The sequence below is a fragment of the Xyrauchen texanus genome, chromosome 15 (assembly GCF_025860055.1).
Source record: "Xyrauchen texanus isolate HMW12.3.18 chromosome 15, RBS_HiC_50CHRs, whole genome shotgun sequence".
Taxonomy (NCBI): Eukaryota; Metazoa; Chordata; class Actinopteri; order Cypriniformes; family Catostomidae; genus Xyrauchen; species Xyrauchen texanus.
The window spans coordinates 37,807,907-37,830,649 of NC_068290.1; the positions used below are offsets into that span (position 1 = coordinate 37,807,907).

The 22,743-nt window shown below is 37.1% G+C and overlaps 2 protein-coding genes across 2 annotated transcripts in view; both read right to left on the bottom strand.

The window, feature by feature from the left end:
• LOC127655809 (threonine--tRNA ligase 2, cytoplasmic-like) overlaps nt 1–16,675 on the bottom strand; it is a 30,343-nt gene extending 13,668 nt beyond the window's left edge. Inside the window, exons 1-11 of the mRNA XM_052143795.1 lie at nt 16,435–16,675; nt 14,434–14,609; nt 14,233–14,347; nt 14,034–14,155; nt 13,816–13,924; nt 10,396–10,460; nt 10,110–10,188; nt 5,901–6,047; nt 3,105–3,203; nt 2,679–2,845; nt 2,226–2,388 (exon numbers count right to left, since the gene is read on the bottom strand). Coding sequence (XP_051999755.1) covers nt 2,226–2,388; nt 2,679–2,845; nt 3,105–3,203; nt 5,901–6,047; nt 10,110–10,188; nt 10,396–10,460; nt 13,816–13,924; nt 14,034–14,155; nt 14,233–14,347; nt 14,434–14,609; nt 16,435–16,518 — 1,326 coding nt within the window. The 5' untranslated portion in view covers nt 16,519–16,675. The remainder of the gene's footprint in view (nt 1–2,225; nt 2,389–2,678; nt 2,846–3,104; nt 3,204–5,900; nt 6,048–10,109; nt 10,189–10,395; nt 10,461–13,815; nt 13,925–14,033; nt 14,156–14,232; nt 14,348–14,433; nt 14,610–16,434) is intronic.
• Nucleotides 16,676–17,867: 1,192 nt separating this feature from the next.
• LOC127655808 (regulation of nuclear pre-mRNA domain-containing protein 2-like) overlaps nt 17,868–22,743 on the bottom strand; it is a 35,628-nt gene continuing 30,752 nt past the window's right edge. Inside the window, 1 exon segment of the mRNA XM_052143794.1 lies at nt 17,868–22,278. Within this exon segment, the coding sequence (XP_051999754.1) occupies nt 20,324–22,278 (1,955 nt within the window). The 3' untranslated portion in view covers nt 17,868–20,323.

Genomic DNA, 22,743 nt, shown 5'->3' on the forward strand with positions numbered 1-22,743 from the left:
GAAGGTCAATGCAAGACATCAATTCAGTCGCACAAAAACAATGTGTTTAGGGATGGATGAGTATAATAAAAGAGCTTTTGTGTGGCTTCCACAAGTAGACACTATTGAAATGAACAGGCTTTCCTTTTAGAAATGCAGATAAAGAGAGACAAGGAGAGGAAAAGAGGAAAGACATATAAACATGGTCTAAATGTTACTGTTTGCCACACCTGCCAATGGTGGGTGAATTGAGATTATTTGCTGGCTGCGTAGTTGGCATACTTTTGTCAACTTTTTTTGTTTTTAATTTTTTTACCTAGGCCAATGTAATTAATACTGTTTAATTAAACTGCAGCATCAGCACATTATCATATACGAGATGATCCAGTCTTTGTCTCTCTTTGAAACTGCACTTGTCCCAAATTCTTCAAGGCTTGTCATGATTTTGTTGCTCATATTTTTATTTTTATTAATTAATGCCTGGACTGTGTTGACAGTTTCAACAATAAAAGAAAACAGAAAAGAAAAATACCTTTTGGCATGCTTGCACATTTGCATGATGGTATGTTTTTCACAGAGGTACATTTTGGGGTAAAAAGTTGAGGACACATGCTGTCACTGAGCTTTTATTAAGAAGACCAGTTGCATCTCCTTGAATTGATTTGCTTACATAAGTTTTTATGTTGCAATTTGAACCATAGATTAAGAAAAAAATCTCTATTGACCCGCCAAAGCCAATTTCTTACTCACATTTGGCACAAGAGGAAGGGAGAACACAAAGAAGTGTAAAACGCTTTTTACAGCATCTTGCAGTAATTGAGTTTAGCTTACTAGAAAATCTCCAACTGTCAGGAGGCCAATTACACCTAAAGATCCAGCACTTAACATCAGGTCTTAGAGAAAATCACAGTACAGGAACTGCCCTTCTTAGGGTGACCAATGACATATAGGTGGCAGAGGACACTGGAGAAAGCTCAATTTTAGTGTTGCTTGATTTAACTGCAGCATTTGATAAAGTTGATCAATCAGTTTTAATTGATGCATTAAAGAGATGGGTGGGAATATCTGTGGTGGCTTTAGGCTGGTTTGTTTCCTACTTGACGAATAAGAAATTTGTTGGATCTGTTTGAGATGAGATGTTCTCCTCTTCAAAATTAATAGTGGTGTTCCTCAAGGATCCCTGTTAGGGCCAATATTGTTTTCTCTATATATGTTACTGCTTCCGGTTCTGTGATTCAAAAATACATAAAATTTAATTGCTATGCAGATGACCTGCACTTGTATTTGTCATTGAATCCCAATGATCTGACTAATTTAATATGTTCTTCAAGCGTGTATAGTCGATATAAAAATTGAATGGCATGTCATTTCCTTCAGTTAAATACTGATAAAACAGAGGTTGTTAGAATTGCCCATGATTCTAAAAACAAAATTCAGGTGCTCCCAAATAATCAGCAGATGATAAGAACTTTGGGCATCTATTTTGACTTAAATGTAACTTTTGAATATCACGTCACAAAGTTAGTTCAGTCTTGTTAAGGTGAGACAGGATTTGAGTTTCAAGGAAACAGAGAAGCTCACACATGCTTTTATTTCGTCTTGTAAAGCTCTTTTTTCAGTGTTAATTCAAGGCACTTGTGCAATGCTACAATCAGTGCAAAATGCTGCAGCTACATTTTGACACGAACTCGGTCTTCTAATCATATTACTCCAGTTTTAGCTTCTTTGCATTGGTTACCAATTCATTTTAGGGTTGATTTTAAGATGTATTAATTACATCAAAGGCCTTACAGGGGTTGGCACCTGAATATTTAGCAAAACTTTAAGACCTTATGAAACAGTTAGACCTCTTAGACCTTCTTGTCGTGAACTGTTGGCTGTTCCAAGATCCAGATGCAAAACAAAAGGTGATAAAGCTTTTGTAGTGAAGGCCCAACGACTATGGAGCAGCCTGCCCTGGGACATTAGATCTACTGAATCTATAACTTTTTTAAGTCTCATTTATAAACTCATTTGTAAAGACTAGTTTTTATTACTATGTGAATATGTTGGGTTTTACGGTGTGTGTTTTTGTGTTTGTTTTGTGAAGCACTTTGTGCTTAATCACTAAAAGCTGCTATATAAATAAAACATATATTCTTAATTATTATCACTAACAGTGTGCTCACATCCAATTCAGTCTAGTCGCTAGAGTCGAAAAGAGAAAGTCTTAGAAGAACCTTTGTTTTTTGTCATGTATTTCGTACCTGTTCAGGTGTGCAGAAGATGTGCGCGTCGTCCTGACAGAAGCGTCTGACTCTGGTTAAACCCCCCAGCGCGCCCGAGTGTTCATTACGGTGTAGAGCTCCAAAATCTGCCCAGCGAATGGGCAGCTCACGCCATGAACGTACCCTCTGCTCATACATCAAACTGTAAGGATGAAAACACATCAGACAGATACACTTAACCAGTATTTACACATGACAAACATTTACGAAGAACAGTTACTGCACTAAACAGCTGGAAGAATTTCCCACTCAAACGGTCTAAAGAGTTCATCAAATAACTTATTTCTTAGAACTGAGAGAATTTCTCTAATTTTGGAAACACACTATCTTTGTGACATCATATCTCCTTCACAAAATATTAGTTTGTGTACTAGAATTTTCCTTTTTGGGCGAACAATTCCTTTAACAGGTCTTCAAAGAAGTTATTCTCACCAGTGCGCGGGACAGTTCATGGGTTTGAGAGCGAAGGTGTGCGGCTCACAGGTCACCGTGAACATGTTCTCACTGTAATGCTCCCAGTGACCTGACCGTTTCCATAACGACGTACTGTACAGGGTTGGGGTCACGACCTCGCTGAAGCCCCGCCTCCTGTACTCACTCTGACAGGATGAAAAAGTGGTTAATCATTACATCTGGCATTTTACTCTTACAATGCAATGCAACTAGTATTTTGACAAGAAGACCCGTTTGCAGATCTGTCTCTCACTTGAGACGGATGTTAATACCAGGTCTAAGGGCCTAATGCACTATTTTTTATTTGAGAAAGTTTAAAACAAATGTGCATGTTGCAAGTGTATGCAGAATGCAGTGTATGTGATTTTAGAGTAAATCCCTGTTAATGTGGAATGAGGTTTGTACCTTTATGAAGTCAGTGAGTGTGTTGTATATATGAGCTCCTTTAGGCATAAAGAAGCAGCTGCCAGGACTGACATCATGAAAGAAGAACAACTCCTGCACCTGTGACACATCAAGCACAGTACAAACCATCAGGATGAGAAGAGAGAGAGAGAGAGAGAGAGAGAGAGAGAGAGAGAGAGAGAGAGAGAGATATTTAACAGGACTGACTGGTGCTTTGCGCTAAGGCTGAAACTAATGATTATTTTGACAATCGATCAATCTTCGATTATTTTTTGATTAATCGATTAATTGGATAAACAACATTTTTTTAATTTCCTGATTTTATTAAAATGTTAAATTATAAATTGGTTTGATTTATGGTACTGTATTCTACTACATGATTCTACACTCCCACATAACTTTGAACAAAGCCCAAAGTCTAAGTCTGATTTTTGATTTATCAAATCACTACAAAAACATAAGCCAATAAATGTTTTGGCCATGGCCCAAAATTACTCAATGGCTTATATCTTCTTAACGTGAAGTCCAAACTTTACGAAACTTAGAATACATTTGATATCAGAACAAGGTTTCGTCCAAATTAGCCAATAGGTAGCACTACAGATAAACATTTCTTATAACTCTGCAACCGTTTGAGTGAAAATGTTTAAAATTGGCATGCATTGCCTTTGGGTCAAATGCTAACATATCCTTACAAAAAGTTAAGACGAACAAAACGTATCCGTCAGATCTTATTTCCGCCCCACAATTTCTGAAAACAACTCACTCGTTCGTCCGGCATGTCAAAACGTTTTGAAGATATAAGCCAATGAATTATTTGGTTTTGAACTGTAACTACTCCAATGCCTTTATTTGTGTGTACATGGTCCAAACATGGCAAAACTTAAAACATATACGCACCAGGATAGTCTGAGGACATTGTGTCTTGTCAACAGCAAATCAAAATATTATTTATTTCAACTACAATTGATAGATGAAGGATGTACTACCAATTTCTTCCACTAGATGGAGCAGCAAGTTAAGAAATTCCATTGAATACTCTGAGTTATTACGCTTGTAATGTAATATCTGTGCAGTAAAAATAGCAACAGCTATCCAACAAATGAAGTTTTTTTCAAGTTCAGTTTTTCCTGATTTTATTGTCCAGAAATTCAAAATCTCATCATTTATGCGTGGTAAATCAAGAATGCATTACCCATTTTATCCACTAGACAAGACTAAAAATCCTTGAAAATCCTCTTCGACTTAGCTTTTTGCTCTTTTAATGTGCAGCAATCCAAAATCTTATTTTTATCTTATTCTATTGTAAATATGTTGTCATTATAATAAAATTTTGGAAGAAATTTTGGTAACAATTTACAATAAGGTATCATTCCTTAACATTAGTTAATGTATTTGGTAACTAGATGAAACAATTAACAATATATTTTTTTACAGCATTTATTTACACAAAAACAGCAGTGTCCACAGCATACACAGGATCTACTGTGTCCAATTGAATTATGCCCTGGCCATATGTTCATGGACCCCGATGATTGCCGCTTGCAGCTATACTTATTAATATTATTATTACTTTCAAGACATATGCAAAACAGTTCCTTTCCTTTACGTGTAAAACTTAACAAAAAGCATTAATCATTAAAGAGTAAAATGATCCATCAGGGATGGATTCAGACAAAAAAAAAAAATCAGCCCAGCAGAGGGCAAAACGACACCAGAATAAAAATATTAATAATACTGCCCAGCTGAAAAAGACATAATTATGATACTGGTAACATACATTAAGTATTTCAAATTCATATTGTAAGTTTTACAAAAGTATAGTCACTCGTTACATGTTTCAAAACTATTCTTTTCGAAAAAACACTTTTAATAGTGGTGTATGTTTATCCAGTAAAATAATATTTGCCTTAGTATAAATTTACTGGTGAAATCAGACATTGCATTTGGCATTATCAGGACAAACAAATATCAGGACCTTTAGCATTATTATACATTATATTCAACATACAGGTTATATAGTACAATCATCAGTTTCCCTCTCACACTGAAAAGTCTCATCCTAGACTTTTTGTCTAGACATCTTAAGCTGATTGTAATACATGCACTTACATGATGAGGAGAATCCATCTAAAACCCTTTAAAAGCCAGCATACTTGGACCTCTAAGACATTGTGACATCCATGAAAGCTGCATAATTGATTACATTGTAACTGAAATCACGGTATGATGTTGCACACATGTAATCAAAATGACTGCGCTCCCTTTCTCCATTCCAATCGTTTGATTGATGGGGATACGCGCTCGCATGCGCAGAAAAGATTAACAGAGACTCGCTTGTGGTAAAGACAAATGGTTTTGTGAAATGGAAATACATGCCTGATTTTGTATACATTACAAAATATAGAAATTAGAAGTAAAATATAAGTGAGAAACAAGTGTTAAGCACATGAAACAGCACAAGCCCTCTTTCAACGCACCTGAGGCAGAAACCGCTCCACTAAAAACTGTATGTTTATTATGATCTTCTTTGAAGTGTTTATAAAGTGCACTGGACATCTTGGGACAGGTTTTTAATGCTTCAACTTGTCACTGTCGTTGATGATGATTTTCTTTATCAATAATTATCGATTCATTGTTGCTGCCCTACTTTGCGCACATATATTCATCACTGTACCTGTGAACTACAACAAAAAAATTCAGAACAGAGGTAACCAGCGGAGTTACTATTCCTGGTGGACTCTGATAGTCTGCTAGCTGCATGGCTGAGTGAATGTTCCTCTGTGCTGAACTGACCTTCCCGATCCGTCGGTGATCTCTCTTTCTGGCCTCCTCCTGCTCTCTCTCCCATTCCTCTTTCTCCCTTTGTCCTGGAAACACAACACCAATCAACCTCAGTATACCAGATGCCTCTGCCGAACCAGACAGAGTTACAGGAGACACCTGAAACAGGACAAAATAAAGGTTATGAGAAAGAAAAATGCTCTTTTTAATGTAGATTGGTAGTTGACATGAAAAGTTGACATATCCTGCAGTGTGACATTATATACTACATTTACATTTATTTAAACATGATTTTGCTAATTCTTTTGTAATTATAATGCATGAAGATTTTATGACTTCATATTTGAATTAGGTTGTTGATTTAGCACATTCAATTTAGTGCAATTAATTATATAAATCTGTTAAAAACAATAACGTGATTAATCATGCCTCCTGACCCATATGTAAATCCCCCTACCACCGAAGCAATTGAAGCTTGAGGTACACATATCTTTGTGATTTTATGAGCGTCAGCATGGGGCAGGCAGCGCGCCTCAGAATACCTCACAAGAAGTGCAGCCACAGAATAAGAGCCGGTCACACAGAATGCATTCTTGATAGCTGGATGAATTACAACAGATTACAGGGATCTCTGGACATGATTATTAGGGTGTTTTCGCACTTGATCTGTTTAAGAGGTGTAGCGCCGTTCACTGTATTTTTGGCTATTTAAAAACGATTTAAACTCTCACAAAATAAAATAAAAAAATCTTTCTTCAGAGTTCTGTGCAAATGAAGACTTGAGAATTGAACTGGACTGTATTGGACTGACACACGACATTTAGGAGATTACGACAGGAATACAGTGACAAGAAAAATTATGTGAACCTTTTGGAATTAGCTGGTTTTCTGCATTAATTGGTCATAAAATGTCATCTCATCTTCATCAAAGTCACAAGTATAGACAAACACAATGTGCTTAAGCTAACAACATACACATAATTATAATAATTCGTGTTTTTATTTACCACATCTCATTAAACATTCAGAGTGGTGTCTGTGGATTAGACTTGCACAACATTCAGAAGGAATTTTCGACCATTCTTCCTTACAGAATTGCTTCAGCTCAGCCTTATTCATAGGATGTCTGGTGTGAACAGCTCTCTTGAGGTCATTCCACAGCATCTCTATTGGGTTAAGATCTGGGCTCTGACTGGGTCACTCCAAAAGGTGAATTTTCTTTTTTGGAAGCCATTCTGAAGTGGATTTACTTCGATGTTTAGGGTCATTGTACTGCTGCATCACCCTACTTCTACATGAGCTTCAGCTGGAACACATTCCCCCTGTCATTATTCAGTACTATATCTTGATAAACGTGGGAATTACATTTTCCCTTGATGATGGCAAGCGGTCGCAGCAAAGCAGCCCAAAATCTTGAGGCTCCCTCCACTGTACTTCACTGTTGGGATGATGTTTTCATGTTGGTAATTAGTGCCCTTTTTATGCCATAAATAGTGCTGCATGTTCTTCCCAAACAATTCAACCTTAGATTCATCAGTCCACAAAACATTTTCCCAGTAGCGTTGTGAAGTGTCAAGGGGATCTCTGACAAATTTCAGGTGCACAGCAACGTTTTGTCCTGCCATGGACACCATGCCTGTTTAATGTTTTCTGTATAGTAGACTCACGAATAGAGATGTTAACCAGTTCCAATGACAGTTAAATTCCAAAGTCTTTAACTGTCACTCTAGAGTTATTATTTATCTCGTTGAGCATTCTGTGTTGTGCCCATTGAGTCATCTTGACTGGACGGCCACTTCTAGGGAAAGCAGCCACAGAACTAAATCATTACCATTTATAGACAGTTTGTCTAACTGTGGGCATGAATATCTAAGCACTTCAAGATAACATTGTAACCCTTTCCAGCTTTATGCAAAGCAACAATACTTGATTCTTTGATTCTGAAATCTCTTTTTTGAGAGGCCTGATTCACATCAGCTGATGCTTCTTGTGAATAGAAAACTCAAAATGTTTGAGTGCTTTTTATAAGTCAAAGTAGATCTAACCCACACCTCCAAACTCATTTAATTAACTGGATGCCAGGTTTGCCAACTCCTGACTCTATTTAGCTTTTGCGGTTGTCTTTCAACTAGGGTTTCACTTACTTTTTCCACATCACTCTGAATGTTTAATGGGATGCATTCAATAAATACATGAAACAATATAATTGTTTGTGTTGTTAGTTTAAGCAGCTTTGTTTATACTTTGATTAAGGCAAGATCACATTGTGTGACCAATTAATCATACTTTTTCTTACCACTGTATATTACAATTGTTTTCTATGAAAGGATGTTGCACGACGCTGCCAATAGATAAAATCAAGATCAATTATAGATATTTTTTTTATTATATGACTAATCGAACATGATTCATGATTTCAATTCTTCAAAGTTTCAGTTTAATGCATTGGTTTTCCCTATAATGTATAAAAACAATATGTTATATATCTACACTATTTAATACCTTTTTTTTATGCAGAAGATCAATGAAATATGTTTTATTGAACAAAGACTTGTTTAATAATGTCATATGTTAATATGCAGAGCTAATTGTACTCTACTGTACACATTTAATATAGCTATAATTATTATTATTATTATTATCATACATTTAGTCTTTTAAAAAGTGGTCTGGGTTCCACAAAAACAACACAGTGTGCATGTAAAATTGACTGAATGGTAAATGGTCTGCACTTATATAGCACCTTTTTAACATTAACGGTATTCAAAGCGCTTTACACTGTGACACATTCACACACCAATGGTGGCAGAGCTGCCATGCAAGGTGCTAGCCTGCCATTGGGAGCAACTTGGGGTTCAGTGTCTTGCCCAAGGACACTTCGGCATATTGAGTCGTGTGGGCCGGGATTCGAACCACCAACCCTGCAATTAGTGGCTGACCCACTCTACCAACTGAGCCGCAGCAAATAATGTGAATACAAGAGTCTGAGTTTGGCTCTTTTAAAGACGACCCAAGTGAGAAAACACCCGTAGTGGAGGTCTTTGGTTGTTGAATCCTGCTCTCTTATCAGCGTCTCATAGCACAAGGGGCTGGTTAATACAGAACTGGTTTTGTGTCCATCTGCACTCTTTTCCAATTGTTTTTATATATAAACATGCACTAGTTTTAGCTAGAGCAGCATGTTTTCAGATGCTGTGTAAGGTTAAAAAAAAAGCACATCAACTTTTAAAAGAGTCCCCTGTGTTCTGTTTTAATGTGTGGTGCTGCATCTAGCTATTTATCAAGTGAGAAGTCAGTCTGAACGGCCTAAGCAGTGCGTTTTAAAACGCTCTGTCAAGTTAAAAGGAGATCTTTATCCCCGCATTTAGTTTCTGATGCGCTCCAACTATAGTGTCCTGTTTGAACAACCCCTATTACAATACTGGCTCAGATACATGCCATTACAGGAGATATACTACTATATACACTACAGGAGTGAATACTACTGTTACATGGAAAATTACTACCGTCCATACAACTGTAATTCCTATTTGAAGCTTCAGTACCATAGCACGGGTATACCATGCCAAATTAAATGAACATAGAAGTCAATAGAATCCTTTCTTTTCTGGTGTTCCTTAAGATTTGAGAATGTGAACCGACTTAAAATCCTCTTATTTTATCATTTTATGCAATATTGTTCAAAATGGAATTCAATTAAATGTATTCATTGAGTCCTCTTGTGGACTTAGGAGACAATGGCGATTAAAAAAATCTGCCGATCACCGATATCCAGTAGCTTTTCCCCTAAATGAAAATTTTTTATAACATTTTCAATACAATTTGAATACTGGTTATATTTAAGTGAAACATTTGAAATTAGTTTCTCAGCCCTTTTGACATCCCAAACATATTCCATAAATAGAACCTAGAAAACAACAACTAAGCACCATATCATGACCATAAAGAGAGAAGGACAGCTGTGAAAAGGGAAGAGAGAGTGTGAACCGGGAAGTAAGGGAGATATTTACTGCTGTATAATGCAGAATCCAGAGGAAACCATACAACAAGAATGTAAACACTGTTACTATAACAACACAGACCAGCAGGATGTGACTGCCCTCTGTCACGCCATACAAACTACATCAGCACAACAAACACATGCAGCCAATCTTAACACATGATAAAAGAGGAAGTCGGTGGAGGGCATTAGGACCCAGCAAACACTCAAGAGCATCTTACCTGCAGCATCTTAAAGGCCTTCAGGAAACCTGAATGTGGCAGAAGAACACCTGAACACACACCAATACTGTCTCCACACCTGACAGAGATTAGATTCATGTCATTAGACGCAAACAAAAACTACTTAAAGGTACACTCAGTCATTTTTTATTTATGTTGCACTTGTTGTTTTTTTTTTTTATATGTGTAGCAGGGCTATGGACAAATAAGACTTTACTGTGGGTGGAGCTACACGTCAGAAATATAAACCATACAGTGAGTTTATGAAGTTGTTTAACGTACAGACCTGTAGACACTGACTGTGTTTCCCATCATCTGCTCTTCAGCCAGCTGCAGTCTGACAGTGTTATCCTACAACCACACAAACACACAGACCCTTCACCAGTGTTCATTTTCATTATAATTTATTTGTTTTCTCAAAAAATAAACTACTATCAATTATTTAAGCATGTCATTTCTGCGCCACTAGCGCCACCAAATGGAAAAGCAAAAATATACATTGTGTTCAAAACCGCTTTCTGAATAAGCCACTTCTACCACTGATTAACAGAAAGACCCGCCCCCAACACTATTTTTAATATTCAAGATTAAACAACATGAGAAATCTGTCCAGAAAACCTGAGCTACAGAAATAATAGCATATAACGAATATTCTGAAGTATTAGCTTCTTTTTAGAAGTTACGTTGTGAATTCCTCACGTTTAGACAGTTTAGGATATTGCAAAACACGTGGGACCTTTTGAAGGAAGTGGCGAATTCTCAATGCAAGTTACGCATTCTGACACGAACGTAACATGATTCAAGTTCACCTGAACAGTATGCTTAAATTAAAACCTTTTGATCGAGGTCATGGTGTGTCGCTTTTTGTCTCATCTTCATAATCGTTGACAAAATAAAAAACCCTTTGCCAATGAACACTTTCGGCACGTTTCCCAAAAGCATTATTATCTAAAGTAATATGTAAAAACGAAAGTTTTGAACCACTCTTAAGTCCATTAACTGCAACTTAAACGTATCTTTCACAGATTTTATAAGGAAAAAAATGTAATCAATTTAATTAATTGTATTAATATACAGTATTTTGACTGGTCAGCTCCCGTAACAAAGCATTTAAAGGAATATTCCGGGTTTAATTCAAGTTAGGCTCAATCGATTGGATTTGTGGCATAATGTTGATTACCACAAAAATAATTTTGACTCGTCACTCATTTTCTTTAAAAAAAGCAAAAACCGTGGTTACATTGAGGCACTTACAATGGAAGTGAATGGGGCCTTAGAGGGTTTGTTGACATTTCATTGTTATGGTTTTAAAATTGGCTTTAAGTTAACACAGATTGTTTATGTCTTGTGGCTATACTTTGGAAACAGTGAGTATTTGAATGTTTACAGATTGGCCCCCATTCACTTCCATTGTAATTGTCTCAATGGAACGCAGATTTTTGCTTTTTTTAAAGAAAAGGAGAGACGAGTCAAAATAATTTTTTGTGGTAATCAATATTATGCCACAAAAGCATTCGACTGAGCTTAACTTGTATTGAACCCAGACATTATGGAACACCCATATCACAGATGTATTAAAGGCAGTGACATTTAGTTTTTTTTTTGGTGTTGATAAACTAATAGGCCCACTTAAAACTAGGGAAATTTAGGGCTGTCAATCAATTTAAAGTTTTAATCAAATTAATTCATGAAATGTTGATTAATTAATTGAATGAATCACAATCAGATTTGCAGAGAAAACCCCCCAAATAGAAATTCTTCAACATATTATATAATTATATATGAATCATATATAAATATATTAAATATTATAATTTATATAATTAAATGCATTACATTATTGTGGCAGACAAGTATTGATAACACAATACATTAACGACAGTCCACAGCAATCCATTTTGCATTTTAATTCATCAATCTGTCCAAGGTAGATTTATTATAGAGGCTTTTCTAAGGATGTGTCAATGTGTAACATGTGCCAGATAGAGGCTTTTGGATCGTCTCACTTTGATTTCATCGTGTCAAAATCACAGCACTACTAAGATGCTGCTATGCTGAACATCTGTATAGCGGAGTGCTGTCTGTACAGATGGATTTGCTCTTACTGCCCCCTGCTGACAGGGACTCACAAAAACATGAAGGTGTAACTTCAAGGTTGAATTGCTCCAATGGTTGGAAAATTCCTTATTACAGTCCGGGGTTATGATTCATTGCGTTATTATTTCATATAATTAAATTGCACCAAATTAATGTGTTCAATCGACAGCCCTAGGGATATTAAAAGTGAAATATGGAAAGAAGACCTTTAAAATGAAGCCTAACTTTGATTTTGTATTCATTTTAATGTTTTTATCAATACCTGACAGTGTTGACCAAAGGTAGGGACACGGCCTTTTGAAAGAGAGAGAGATATATATATATATATATATATATATATATATATACACACACACATTATTTTCTCCCCAATTTGGAATGCTCAATTCCCAATGCGCTCTAATTCTGGGTGGAGGAGGACGAATCTCAGTTGCCGCTGTGTCTGAGACCGTCAATCCGTGTATCTTATCACATGACTTGAGCGCGTTACCATAGAGACATAGCTTGTGTGGAGGCTTCACGCTATTCTCCACGGCATCCACACACAACTCGCCACATGCCCCACCGAGAGCAAACCACATTATAGTGACCACAAGGAGGTTACCCCATGTGACTCTACCCTCCCTAGCATCCGGGCCAATTTGGTTGCTTAGGAGACCTGGCTGGAGTCACTCAGCACACCCTGGATTCAAACCCGTGACTCCAGTGGTGGTAGAAAGAGGTATATTTTTAAAATGAACATTTTCCTTTCGTATGGAGAAAGTAGCAATGTTTCTTTCAACCATATTAAGTCGTTTGTATCAAATATGATAAACCATGTTTGACGGCTCCTGTTTCAGTCTCTGTTCAAGCTGACGAGTCAAACAACCTGTAGTATGTAAGTTTCACGTTTATGGCACCATCTAGTGGTTATTTGTGAAAAAGTCGTTTCAATGTTTATATCGATCTATTTAAAATGGTGGTGGACTTGCACGAAAAGTGAGTCTTATGTTGGGATAAATGACAGCAATGATTATATTGTTACTGATATTTTAAAATGAGTATTTGCTGAATATAAGCAACTTGTGCTTGGTTAAAATAAAATTATATTATTTTATTTAAAACCCCAATTTGAAATCCATATATCAAATATGATACAACATGATTTTGAGGTATATCTCTTAATCACCATTATTGCCATTCATGCCCACAACAAAAAAATTTATAAAAATAAAATCCCAGAGCTTTGAAAATTCTTACATATACATTTTATAAGATATATTTAGTGAGAACTAATAGTTCTGTTTGTTTTCATATATACAGACTGCTCTGTCATTAAAAGATCTCATTATTTTACATTACAAGCTATTATGATGTCATCTTACCTTAAAAATGCAAATGTATAGTTATGTTTTTATTATGGTTGGGTGATACTCTAATGTCTTATGTTTAAAAAAAAAGTGTCAAGAAATGAGGAAATGTTTCTTTTTTAAATTAATGCAAGTGTAGTTGTGGGACAAGTGTTTGAGTTTTTAATCTTATATCTTTTTTCCACTATTTTCTCGTATATGTGAAATCAACAAACATGTGTAAAAGATGCTGGTAGAGACAGGTAAGAGGACAGGCTGACCTGGAAGAGCTGTTTCAGTTCTTGTACAGTGAGCTCAAGCTTAGTGATGGGCATCTTCGTACCTGCGGCATCTTTACACCTCTGCTCCACCTCCAACAGAGACAGAGTGCTAAGAGAGAAAATACCAGAACTTCACTTATATTTCACTACCCAATTTTTTCAATGTAGCAAACGTAATGTATTTAAAGCAGACAATGAAGAACAAAAAGAGTGTGTACTTGTTTTGGAGCTGGTAATCACAGTAGAGACCTGTGTCTGACACTCCCTCACGACACACTTGAGCTCTGAAGTGATTCTCCAACACATTCGCCAACACACACGCTCCTGTCCGCCACACCACCTACAGCAAGTACAGTTCAAGCCAGTTTCAGGGCAGAAGAAACACTTTTGCAAAAACGTATGCAAAAAAGCTTGTACCTGTCTTCCTTCTAGTGAGTCGAAACCCAGCAGTTGCAGTTCACACTCTGCCACAAGAGGGCGACCGAGCTCCCACAATTCTCCATTCACTCTGCCCACAACCACACCTTTAAGACTGGAAATACAGACATACACGTTAAGATATTTTTAATAACAAGTAAGGCGGTTTCAATCTCTCATACTTTAAGTGCATATATTTACCGTTCATTTTGTGCTATCTGTAATGGTGTTGTGACACCAGCTGCCCCTTTCACTGTTTTGCCATCAGCCAATCGGATGATCAGTTCTTGTCCCGGTGCTCCAGTTACCTGCACATGCCGCTCACGTAGAGACTCGAAAAGCTGTAAGCGCTCTGTTAGGCTGTCAGATGACTGCAGCTGAAATAAATAGAGGTAATATGTTAGGAATCCAGAGATCAACCATCTCTCAATGTGCAAATATAACAACTTTCATTATATTACATTATGGGCAGGTTTTAAGAAATATTCCATGTTTAATACAAGTTAAGCTTAATCAACAGCATTTGTGGCATAATGTTGATTACAATAAAAAAACAAAAACACCTTTTCTTTCATTAGAGTAAAAATCAATGTTACAGTGAGGTCCTTATAATGGAAGTGAATGGAGCCAATTTGTTGATGTTTTAAAAGGCAGAAATATAAATCTTATCATTTTAGAAAAGCACTTACATTAATTCTTCTGTTAAAATGTGTATTATTTGAGCTGTACTAGTTGTTTAAATCTTCACTTTTATAGTCATTTTAAGATTTACGGTCGTCAAGGCAATAATGTTGTAAAATTGGCTATAACTTTACACAGAAAAGGTTAGTAAGTGATTTGATCACACTAAAATCACATTAACATGCATATTGTTTACGTCTTGTGGCTATACCTTTGAAACAGTGAGTAATTTAACGTTTACAGATTGGCCCCCATTCACTTCTATTGTAAGTGCCTCAGTGTAACCAAGATGGGACAAGTGGTAATACATTTTTGTGGTAATCAATATTATGCCACAAATGCTGTTGATTGAGCTTAAATTTTATTGAACCTGGAATATTACTTTAAGCCAAAAAGAATATCAGCTGAACTTTAAAACTAAAAGTAAAGAAGAGAAACGTTGATGAAATTGAGAAACAATGTTATTAGAATATTTTCCATTTCTGAAATGCTACAGTTACTTTATGCAAGTGTAATAGTATTGTACGGCTGGTGAAATTAAATGACATAATACAGATTGCTTACAAACAAAAAATAAAAATAAAAAAATAATTAATGACATGACACAGAAAATATGATTACACTGCATCAATAAACATGTGCATGAAAGAAAAGATTAAAATAAGGTAATACAAGTGAATTATATCAGTCTCTGTATACAATAAGACATTACACAATTTTAATGTAATACAGTGGGGTCCAAAATCTGAGACCCCCATTGAAAAAACTTCTACATTGCACTTTTCTAATTTAATTAAAATTATGTCATAATGAATAATATCGTCAGCATAACGATTTGAGTGAAAATTTTTATAAAAAAAGAATTCTAAAGAGTGACTTGAGAGTTTAAACAGGAGAGAAGCAGTTAACATTTACGGTCACATATCAGCTTAAAATTGTTTTTTTCCCCAATAAAATGTAATGTATATCTGTGTTTCAATTACTATAATTAACTATTACGATAACAATACTTTGTATTGGTAAATGCAATCTTAAGTTATAGAGCACACACACAAACACAAAAAGCATAAAACACTAAAGCATAGTTAAAAAAAAATTTAAGTTTGGAAAATAAATAATAAATTATATTATCATTTAACCTTACATTAATTCCATAAATAATGAAGATTAGATAAATGTTAAGCTAAATTAACCTTATAAAGAATAAATTAAATCTATAAATACATAAATAATTAAATAACAAAAATCATAGGTACATATTACAATGTTATAACAAAAAAATTTGCAAGTTATTAAAGAGGCTGTGTCCAATAAAATTATCATTGTATATTTGACTATTTTATAAATAAATACACACTATTTTTCTAACATCCAATTCTAGGTAAGATTCTAAAAATAATGCACAAACCGGTCTCGTGTCTAACATTTGTCAGATATGTAATTTCAATGTCAGAGCATCACTGAACTGCACTTAACTCCATTTACACAACATACGATTCCTGCATGCATATCAGCGCAGACCTTGCTGTAGAATCTGCTGCTCCGGACCGCTGCTCTCACTGTCGCCTGCCAGGCGGACCCTCTCAAGAACAAAGACACGACCATTTCACACTTTAAATTCAAAGCTACGAGTCCATAATTTCTCTCTAAATATCCAAAGTCGCCCTCACTCAGCGGGCCGCCATTTTTCCGGAACTAATACATCATCACTGAAAGAAAAACCGATTGGCCGAAACAGATCGAGGGAGGACTGGCTCAACCAATGAGAAGCGAAGCCAGTCGTGCGTCATAAGCATCAACTCAGTGTACGCACTGACAGCTACATGCACTGGATTTCCCCATGCCTATAAACACACATTAAATGTTTTAGACAGAGCTTTTACGGAGCGGTGAAAAAGGAACAGTGAAGGTTTGTTAACGGAACATTACATCTCTTTCCAACCAAATTACGTGAATGCATAAGCAATATATAAAAGGGAAAAACTATTTCAAGTGAAATTCATCGACATTAACACTTCTGCCTACATTAGCCTGCTATGCTATGTCTGTATGGAAAATATATCTTACGTTACTTATCAGGACGATACATACAGCCAGACAACTCCCTATACATCTCTATAGGACCGTAGAGACAGTGATGCTGACTGAAATATGCACAATATACAGATAATGTGTAATCTGATGGAGTATATAAGGGCATTATACAGCAAAATGAGGAAAAATTCTGTTCATTCAATCGAGAGCATTGAAATGATCATTAAAACGAATTATCAGTGACCAAATCTGTACAGCAAACATACAAACTTTAACAGAGGTGTTACCAAGTAGAAAATTTCCTTTTAGAGATCACGATTGGAATCCTAAAAAAAAAAAGGTTTTAAATGGAACAAATTTTAATTCAGTAAAAGGATCTGGCCAATATCAGGGGAGCATATCATATGTTCCCAGGGTCCAATATTCCCACTGTCCTAAGTTCCCCATTTTAATATTCTGTTAACACGCATTAACCTCCTACTGTGTTCAGGTCAAATTTGACCCATTTCAAGTTAAAATATTTCATAAATATGATCCATATAATATATATAGTGGTGTAGTGGGCTAAAACACATAGCTGTTAATCAGAAGGTCGCTGGTTCAATCCCCACAGCCACCACCATTGTGTCCTCCACTTAACTCCAGGTTGCTCTAGGGGGATTGTCCCTGTAATAAGTGCACTGTAAGTCGCTTTGGATAAAAGCGTCTGCCAAATGCATAAATGTAAATATTAACCCTAACCCCGTACATCTGGGGAACATAGGACCCTGGGAATATATGACCCTATAAATCTGGGGAACATAGGAATGACACCAATATCAGACAGTTCTTTTCTACTACAAGAATACAATAGTGGTTCAGATATTTATTTCAGATAATTAGCCCTATAGTTTCAAGGAACCAAATATGGCAATCTCATGTTGGTGTGTCTTTAATAAATGTGGGTGCAAGTGAAATACTGAAGTTCAGGGTGGGATTTATCCTCAGCATCAACTGGAAAGTGTGTTAAGCAAGATGGAAATCTAAGCCAAATTCAACAAGTTTGCAAAATTTGGTATCTGCTAAATGCAATCAACTTGCCCTTGTCCACAAATCAAATAAAAATACACAAAACAATGTTGATGATTATACAATAAAATGGTATCACACAAAATAACTATTATATTAAATGTTGTCATAATGTAAAGGGGTGGGGATCACTGATGTAATAACTTATTTTGTGACATTTTGTTTAAGATATGTGTGCAGATTTTCTTGACAATTTTTTTAAATGAGTAAAAATCCACTAACAAGCACAACATGTATGTATTTCCAGTCATGGTGAGCAAACCATCGTTAGTCCATAATATGTGGTTTGTAATGAAAGTGGTAGAAATATAAATGCAAAACAAAAAGTAGAACTTGTGCTTACACACTACTTTAAACTGACTGATCTTTCAGATCTCTTAATAAGTAGCTTCCCATTAATAATCAATATCACTACAGTTTGACTATAAAACTCTTAAGTCTGCAGTTAACAAAAGAACAAACTCTTTATTTACTAAAGTTCAAGAGGTTAAAATCATGAGTTGAGTCAAGGATTACTTTCTAAGTCATAATGGCATCTCTGTTTAAAGTTTAACGGTTGTTTTAGAACCTAAAAAGAACAGTCTGTCATTCCATTTCAGCATAACGTCCTTAAGGGTTTTGCCACTGTTTTCTGATAATACTATATTAGTTTAACTAATCCACCCAGACAGCAATCTCTTCCTTTGACGAGATGACAGGTTGAAATTTTGACAGCAGGATTTAGCAATAAATATGTGGTGCAGTGACAATGTATAGAGTTGTACATTTGAACATAACACATTAGGTATATGTGTGCAAGCTACCTTTAGAAACATAGTAAAATACGTGTGTAGGTTCTCTGATAGCCTCTGAAGTGAATGCAAATGTTGTACAAAAGACGACACCATGCACGCTCCTCAAATATTCAACATTTCTGCACTTCACGGAAAGAGCAAACATATTTTCTAGTGCTTTCTTACACAAAGCATGAGTACTACAACAATGTACAGGTTATATTATTCACATTAAGATTGTGAAATAAGATTTTAACAAGCAGCATATGCATTTTGTTAAGAAAAGAAGTACTAATTGCTTTAGATTGCAAACAATCCAAAAATGTGACATCACAATCTGAAAGTGCAACTCACAAATTCTCACATTTCAAACATTTGTACACGATAAATGTTGAAACTTATCATATTAAATCAAAGAGACAGAGTACTGACTCCTTAGCTGAATATATAAAATACAGGGGAAAAAAATTAATTAATGAAACCAAAATGAATTTTCTCTCAAATTCTGGTCGATGATATTGTTCAGATCTAAGTAAGTTAGCTCACATTGGACCTCATCAAGTTATAAGAATTAGAAGAGAACAGAATTGTTGTTAAAAATATTTAGGAACATTTGTTCTTGAATAAAGTATGACATCATCTGTAAATAAAGTCTCTTTCCTTTCATTTACGTTTCTCGACATAATGCTTTTATTAATCAGAATACATGTGAGAACTCTGAAACTCAAGAAAAGAAAAGAGAACACGCAAGAGATCTCTTGAAATGCACTCGGCAACTAATGAGCAGCTATGTCTTTGCCATTTGGTTAGCTTGCACTGTACGCAGTTTGAGCCGAAATCTTCACGTCTTGTTGAAAGTTGACAAAGGGGCTGTATTTTAGTTTTATGCAGCATAAAGGTCACTACAAGCCACCATGGTTGCCCAACATTTAGTCTATGACTATAATGTTAATAATTTAATCACTCATAAATGAAGAAAAGTTGAAATCCACTGGTTCTTGCTCACAGTGAGAAAGTAAAGGTTAACAGATGAAAAACAGTAATCTGTAAACTGTCAACAACAGACAAGTGTTTTACATTGCAAACAAAAGAAAAACAAGGGCTATAGGGTGGGAAAGTGAAGAAACAGTTACTGGATGGAAAGAAATAGTCAATATATCTATTTACAAGTAATCAGAGGAAAGTTATTTGACCATACACACCCATACATCCAACAAAACGCAAACATTCTCTCAAATTACACCACGTAGAACTGAACAGGATAACCACCTTTTGATTTCCTTCATATTCCACGGTTGTTTCAGGAACTCCACATTCTCCTCCTATTTAAGCTCTAGGTTATTTGAAACCTTCTCTTTGTCTAAGAAGAGAAATGCTGTAACATGTGGCTGCTCTTGGGCAGGGCGTGTGTTGGTGCATTTGTATTTACATGCAGTTGAAGTCTCACGCTGCAATTTGCAGGTGATGCTAGCTTTTACTACACTGCCTGTTTTAATTCAGGTTGTGTAAAGCATGTTCAGCACTCATTAAAGATGCTAATAACGAGGGGGCAAGAACGGCCTTTTGGGTGGGTTAAAAGAGCCACCACTAAAACTGGCAGCAGGGCGCTTTACCCCAGCCAGAAGGTGCTCACGGTTAAGAGAGGGTGGTGATAGGGGCTGGGACCCTCTGGTGAACTGAGAGGGACGGAGCGATTGATGCTGGTTTGGTAAGTGGGGAAGGGACTGAGGAGATGAGGGGCGACGGGCTCTCTGATTTGGGTTGTTACTGGGTGGGCGGTTGGGGATAGACAGGAGAGAACGGGGTTCTCCTAAGGGAGATGGATTAGGTGTGGTTGGGGTGGAGGGTGATGGTGGGGTGGGGCTGGGTCCCTCTCGAACTCTGCCCAAAAGTGGTGGGGGCACTCCAGGGGTGCCAGGACGATGAAAAGGTGGGGCATGGAGAAGGGTGAACTGCTCTTTCAATGTGCCTGGTCGAGGGGGTTCTCCCAGCAAGGAAGGGAGTTGGGGTTTGCTGCCTCTTTGAGAGGCGCTACCACCATTTACAAGCCCAAGCCCTACTCCATCTGGACGGAGATTGGCAGGTGGGTAAGGTAGGATACGGTCTATGGGTACAAGGATGCCACCAACCATAACAGTGGAAGTTGGGGAAAGAGGGAAGTCTCGGGGAGGGTGCGGGGCTTGAGGCATGGGTGGAAGTGGTGGTGGGACATGAGGAAGTGAAGGAGGGGGGAAGAATGGAGGGGGAGGATGGTGCTGAGGAATGGCATGAGAAGGTCGGGTGGGGTTCTCGTTAGCGTAGGGTGGAGGTGGGTACTGCAACAGGGGTGGAAGATGAGCAGGAACAGGAGGGGCCAGTCCCAACTCCTCAGAATCATCAGGGCCTTGGCTATTAGGAAGAGTTGTACGTGGGGCTTCCATAAACTCCTCGTCTTCATACCAGGCCCCACCCACTCTAGAACCGGCAGTGCTCCCTCTCCTCAAGCCTCTTCCAATCACACGAATGCTTTCTACTGTCTGGATGCGATTGCCGTAATCAAGGGTTTCGATTGGTGCTCCCTCATTGGAGGCCGAAGAAACAAGAGTCTCAATGCGATGGTAGTGCTCTCCATTGTCAGCAGAAGCAGTCCTCTTATTGTCCTTCATCCCATCTTCACCAACTGGTTTGCGGGAGGCTGCACTTTTTCCACCTGGTCCTTCCATCTTGGCTTTTACAGTCTGATTTTGCGACTTAGAAGCTGATGGAACGTTCAAACCCACTACTTTTCTCTTTAGCCCTATTTCCTCTTTGGTTTTTGTCATTGCCTTTACTGGTTTAGTAGCATTTGGGCTGAAGACAGCAAGTCTTGAGGCTTGTGGTGTGCGGTAATCCCTGTCTTTCCGTTCATTCTCTCCAAGAACCTCACGTGGAGTGATCACGGCATCCCAAAGTTCACTGTGGTAGGCCGTAGGTGAAAGGTTAGGACCTGTGGGTGAACCTGCACTATGGGGGTCATTGACATCCTGGGGTGTGTCCATGATTTCATCTTGGGTGGGCGTGCTACCACTCTCATCTCGGACAGGTGTACTGTCCAGGTTGTCTTCTCCGACGAGGAGGGGGCTATTGCTGCCCATGTCATCCAGACCAAATCCGAGAGCACTGAAACCAGGATTGCCCTGAAGAAAACTGTTGATTTTTGACTCCAAGCTAGGCAGTGCCACATTAGAGACTCCTGCCTCTTTCTTGCTCTCCTTCTCTTGATCTTCCCTTTCTCGATCTCTCTCTTTTGCCATCTCCTTCACCTTTTCCCTCTCTCTCCCTTTCTCTTGCTCAGATTCTCGCTTTAAATTGTTAGCTGTGGGCTTCTGGGTCTTGGGGGTTGTTGGGGTAGTTGCAGAAGAGGTTACTGCTGGGGCAACATCTGTAGAGGAAGAAGTTGCTGATGAAGAGGAAACAGTGTCTGGGGTGTTAAGTGAGCCAGAACGAGCTGCGGAAAGGATAGAAGACAAACCTACAAGAGAGATTTAATAGAAAATAAAAAAAATTGTTAGAAAAAGCAACAGTATTTTGACTTTCAGTAACACCATGTTCTTTCTACGAATAAGTACAAATTGGTGTCCTATGACATTTTAAAGAAGCAAATAAAGACAAAAATCTTATGTTTTTAGGAGAAAGAATTATAAGATAAAGTATTATCAAACATTTACACAGCATGAAAAGTAGCAACATATCTGCCCCCTCCCCCACAATTAAAATCACACAATGCCATTATTTTTAATTGTTTTCTTGAACTGCTATTCAATCCATTAGGCTAAAATATTTTTTTTAATTACCGTTACTGCATGACTTTCCACAAAAAAATTCACAAATGGTAGTGTTAACTGCATTCACTAAGCTCAACCATTCAACTTTGTTACCAAAGTTATTGTAAGAAAGTTAGCAAGCAATTAATTTTTGGACATGGTGTGTCGTAGGA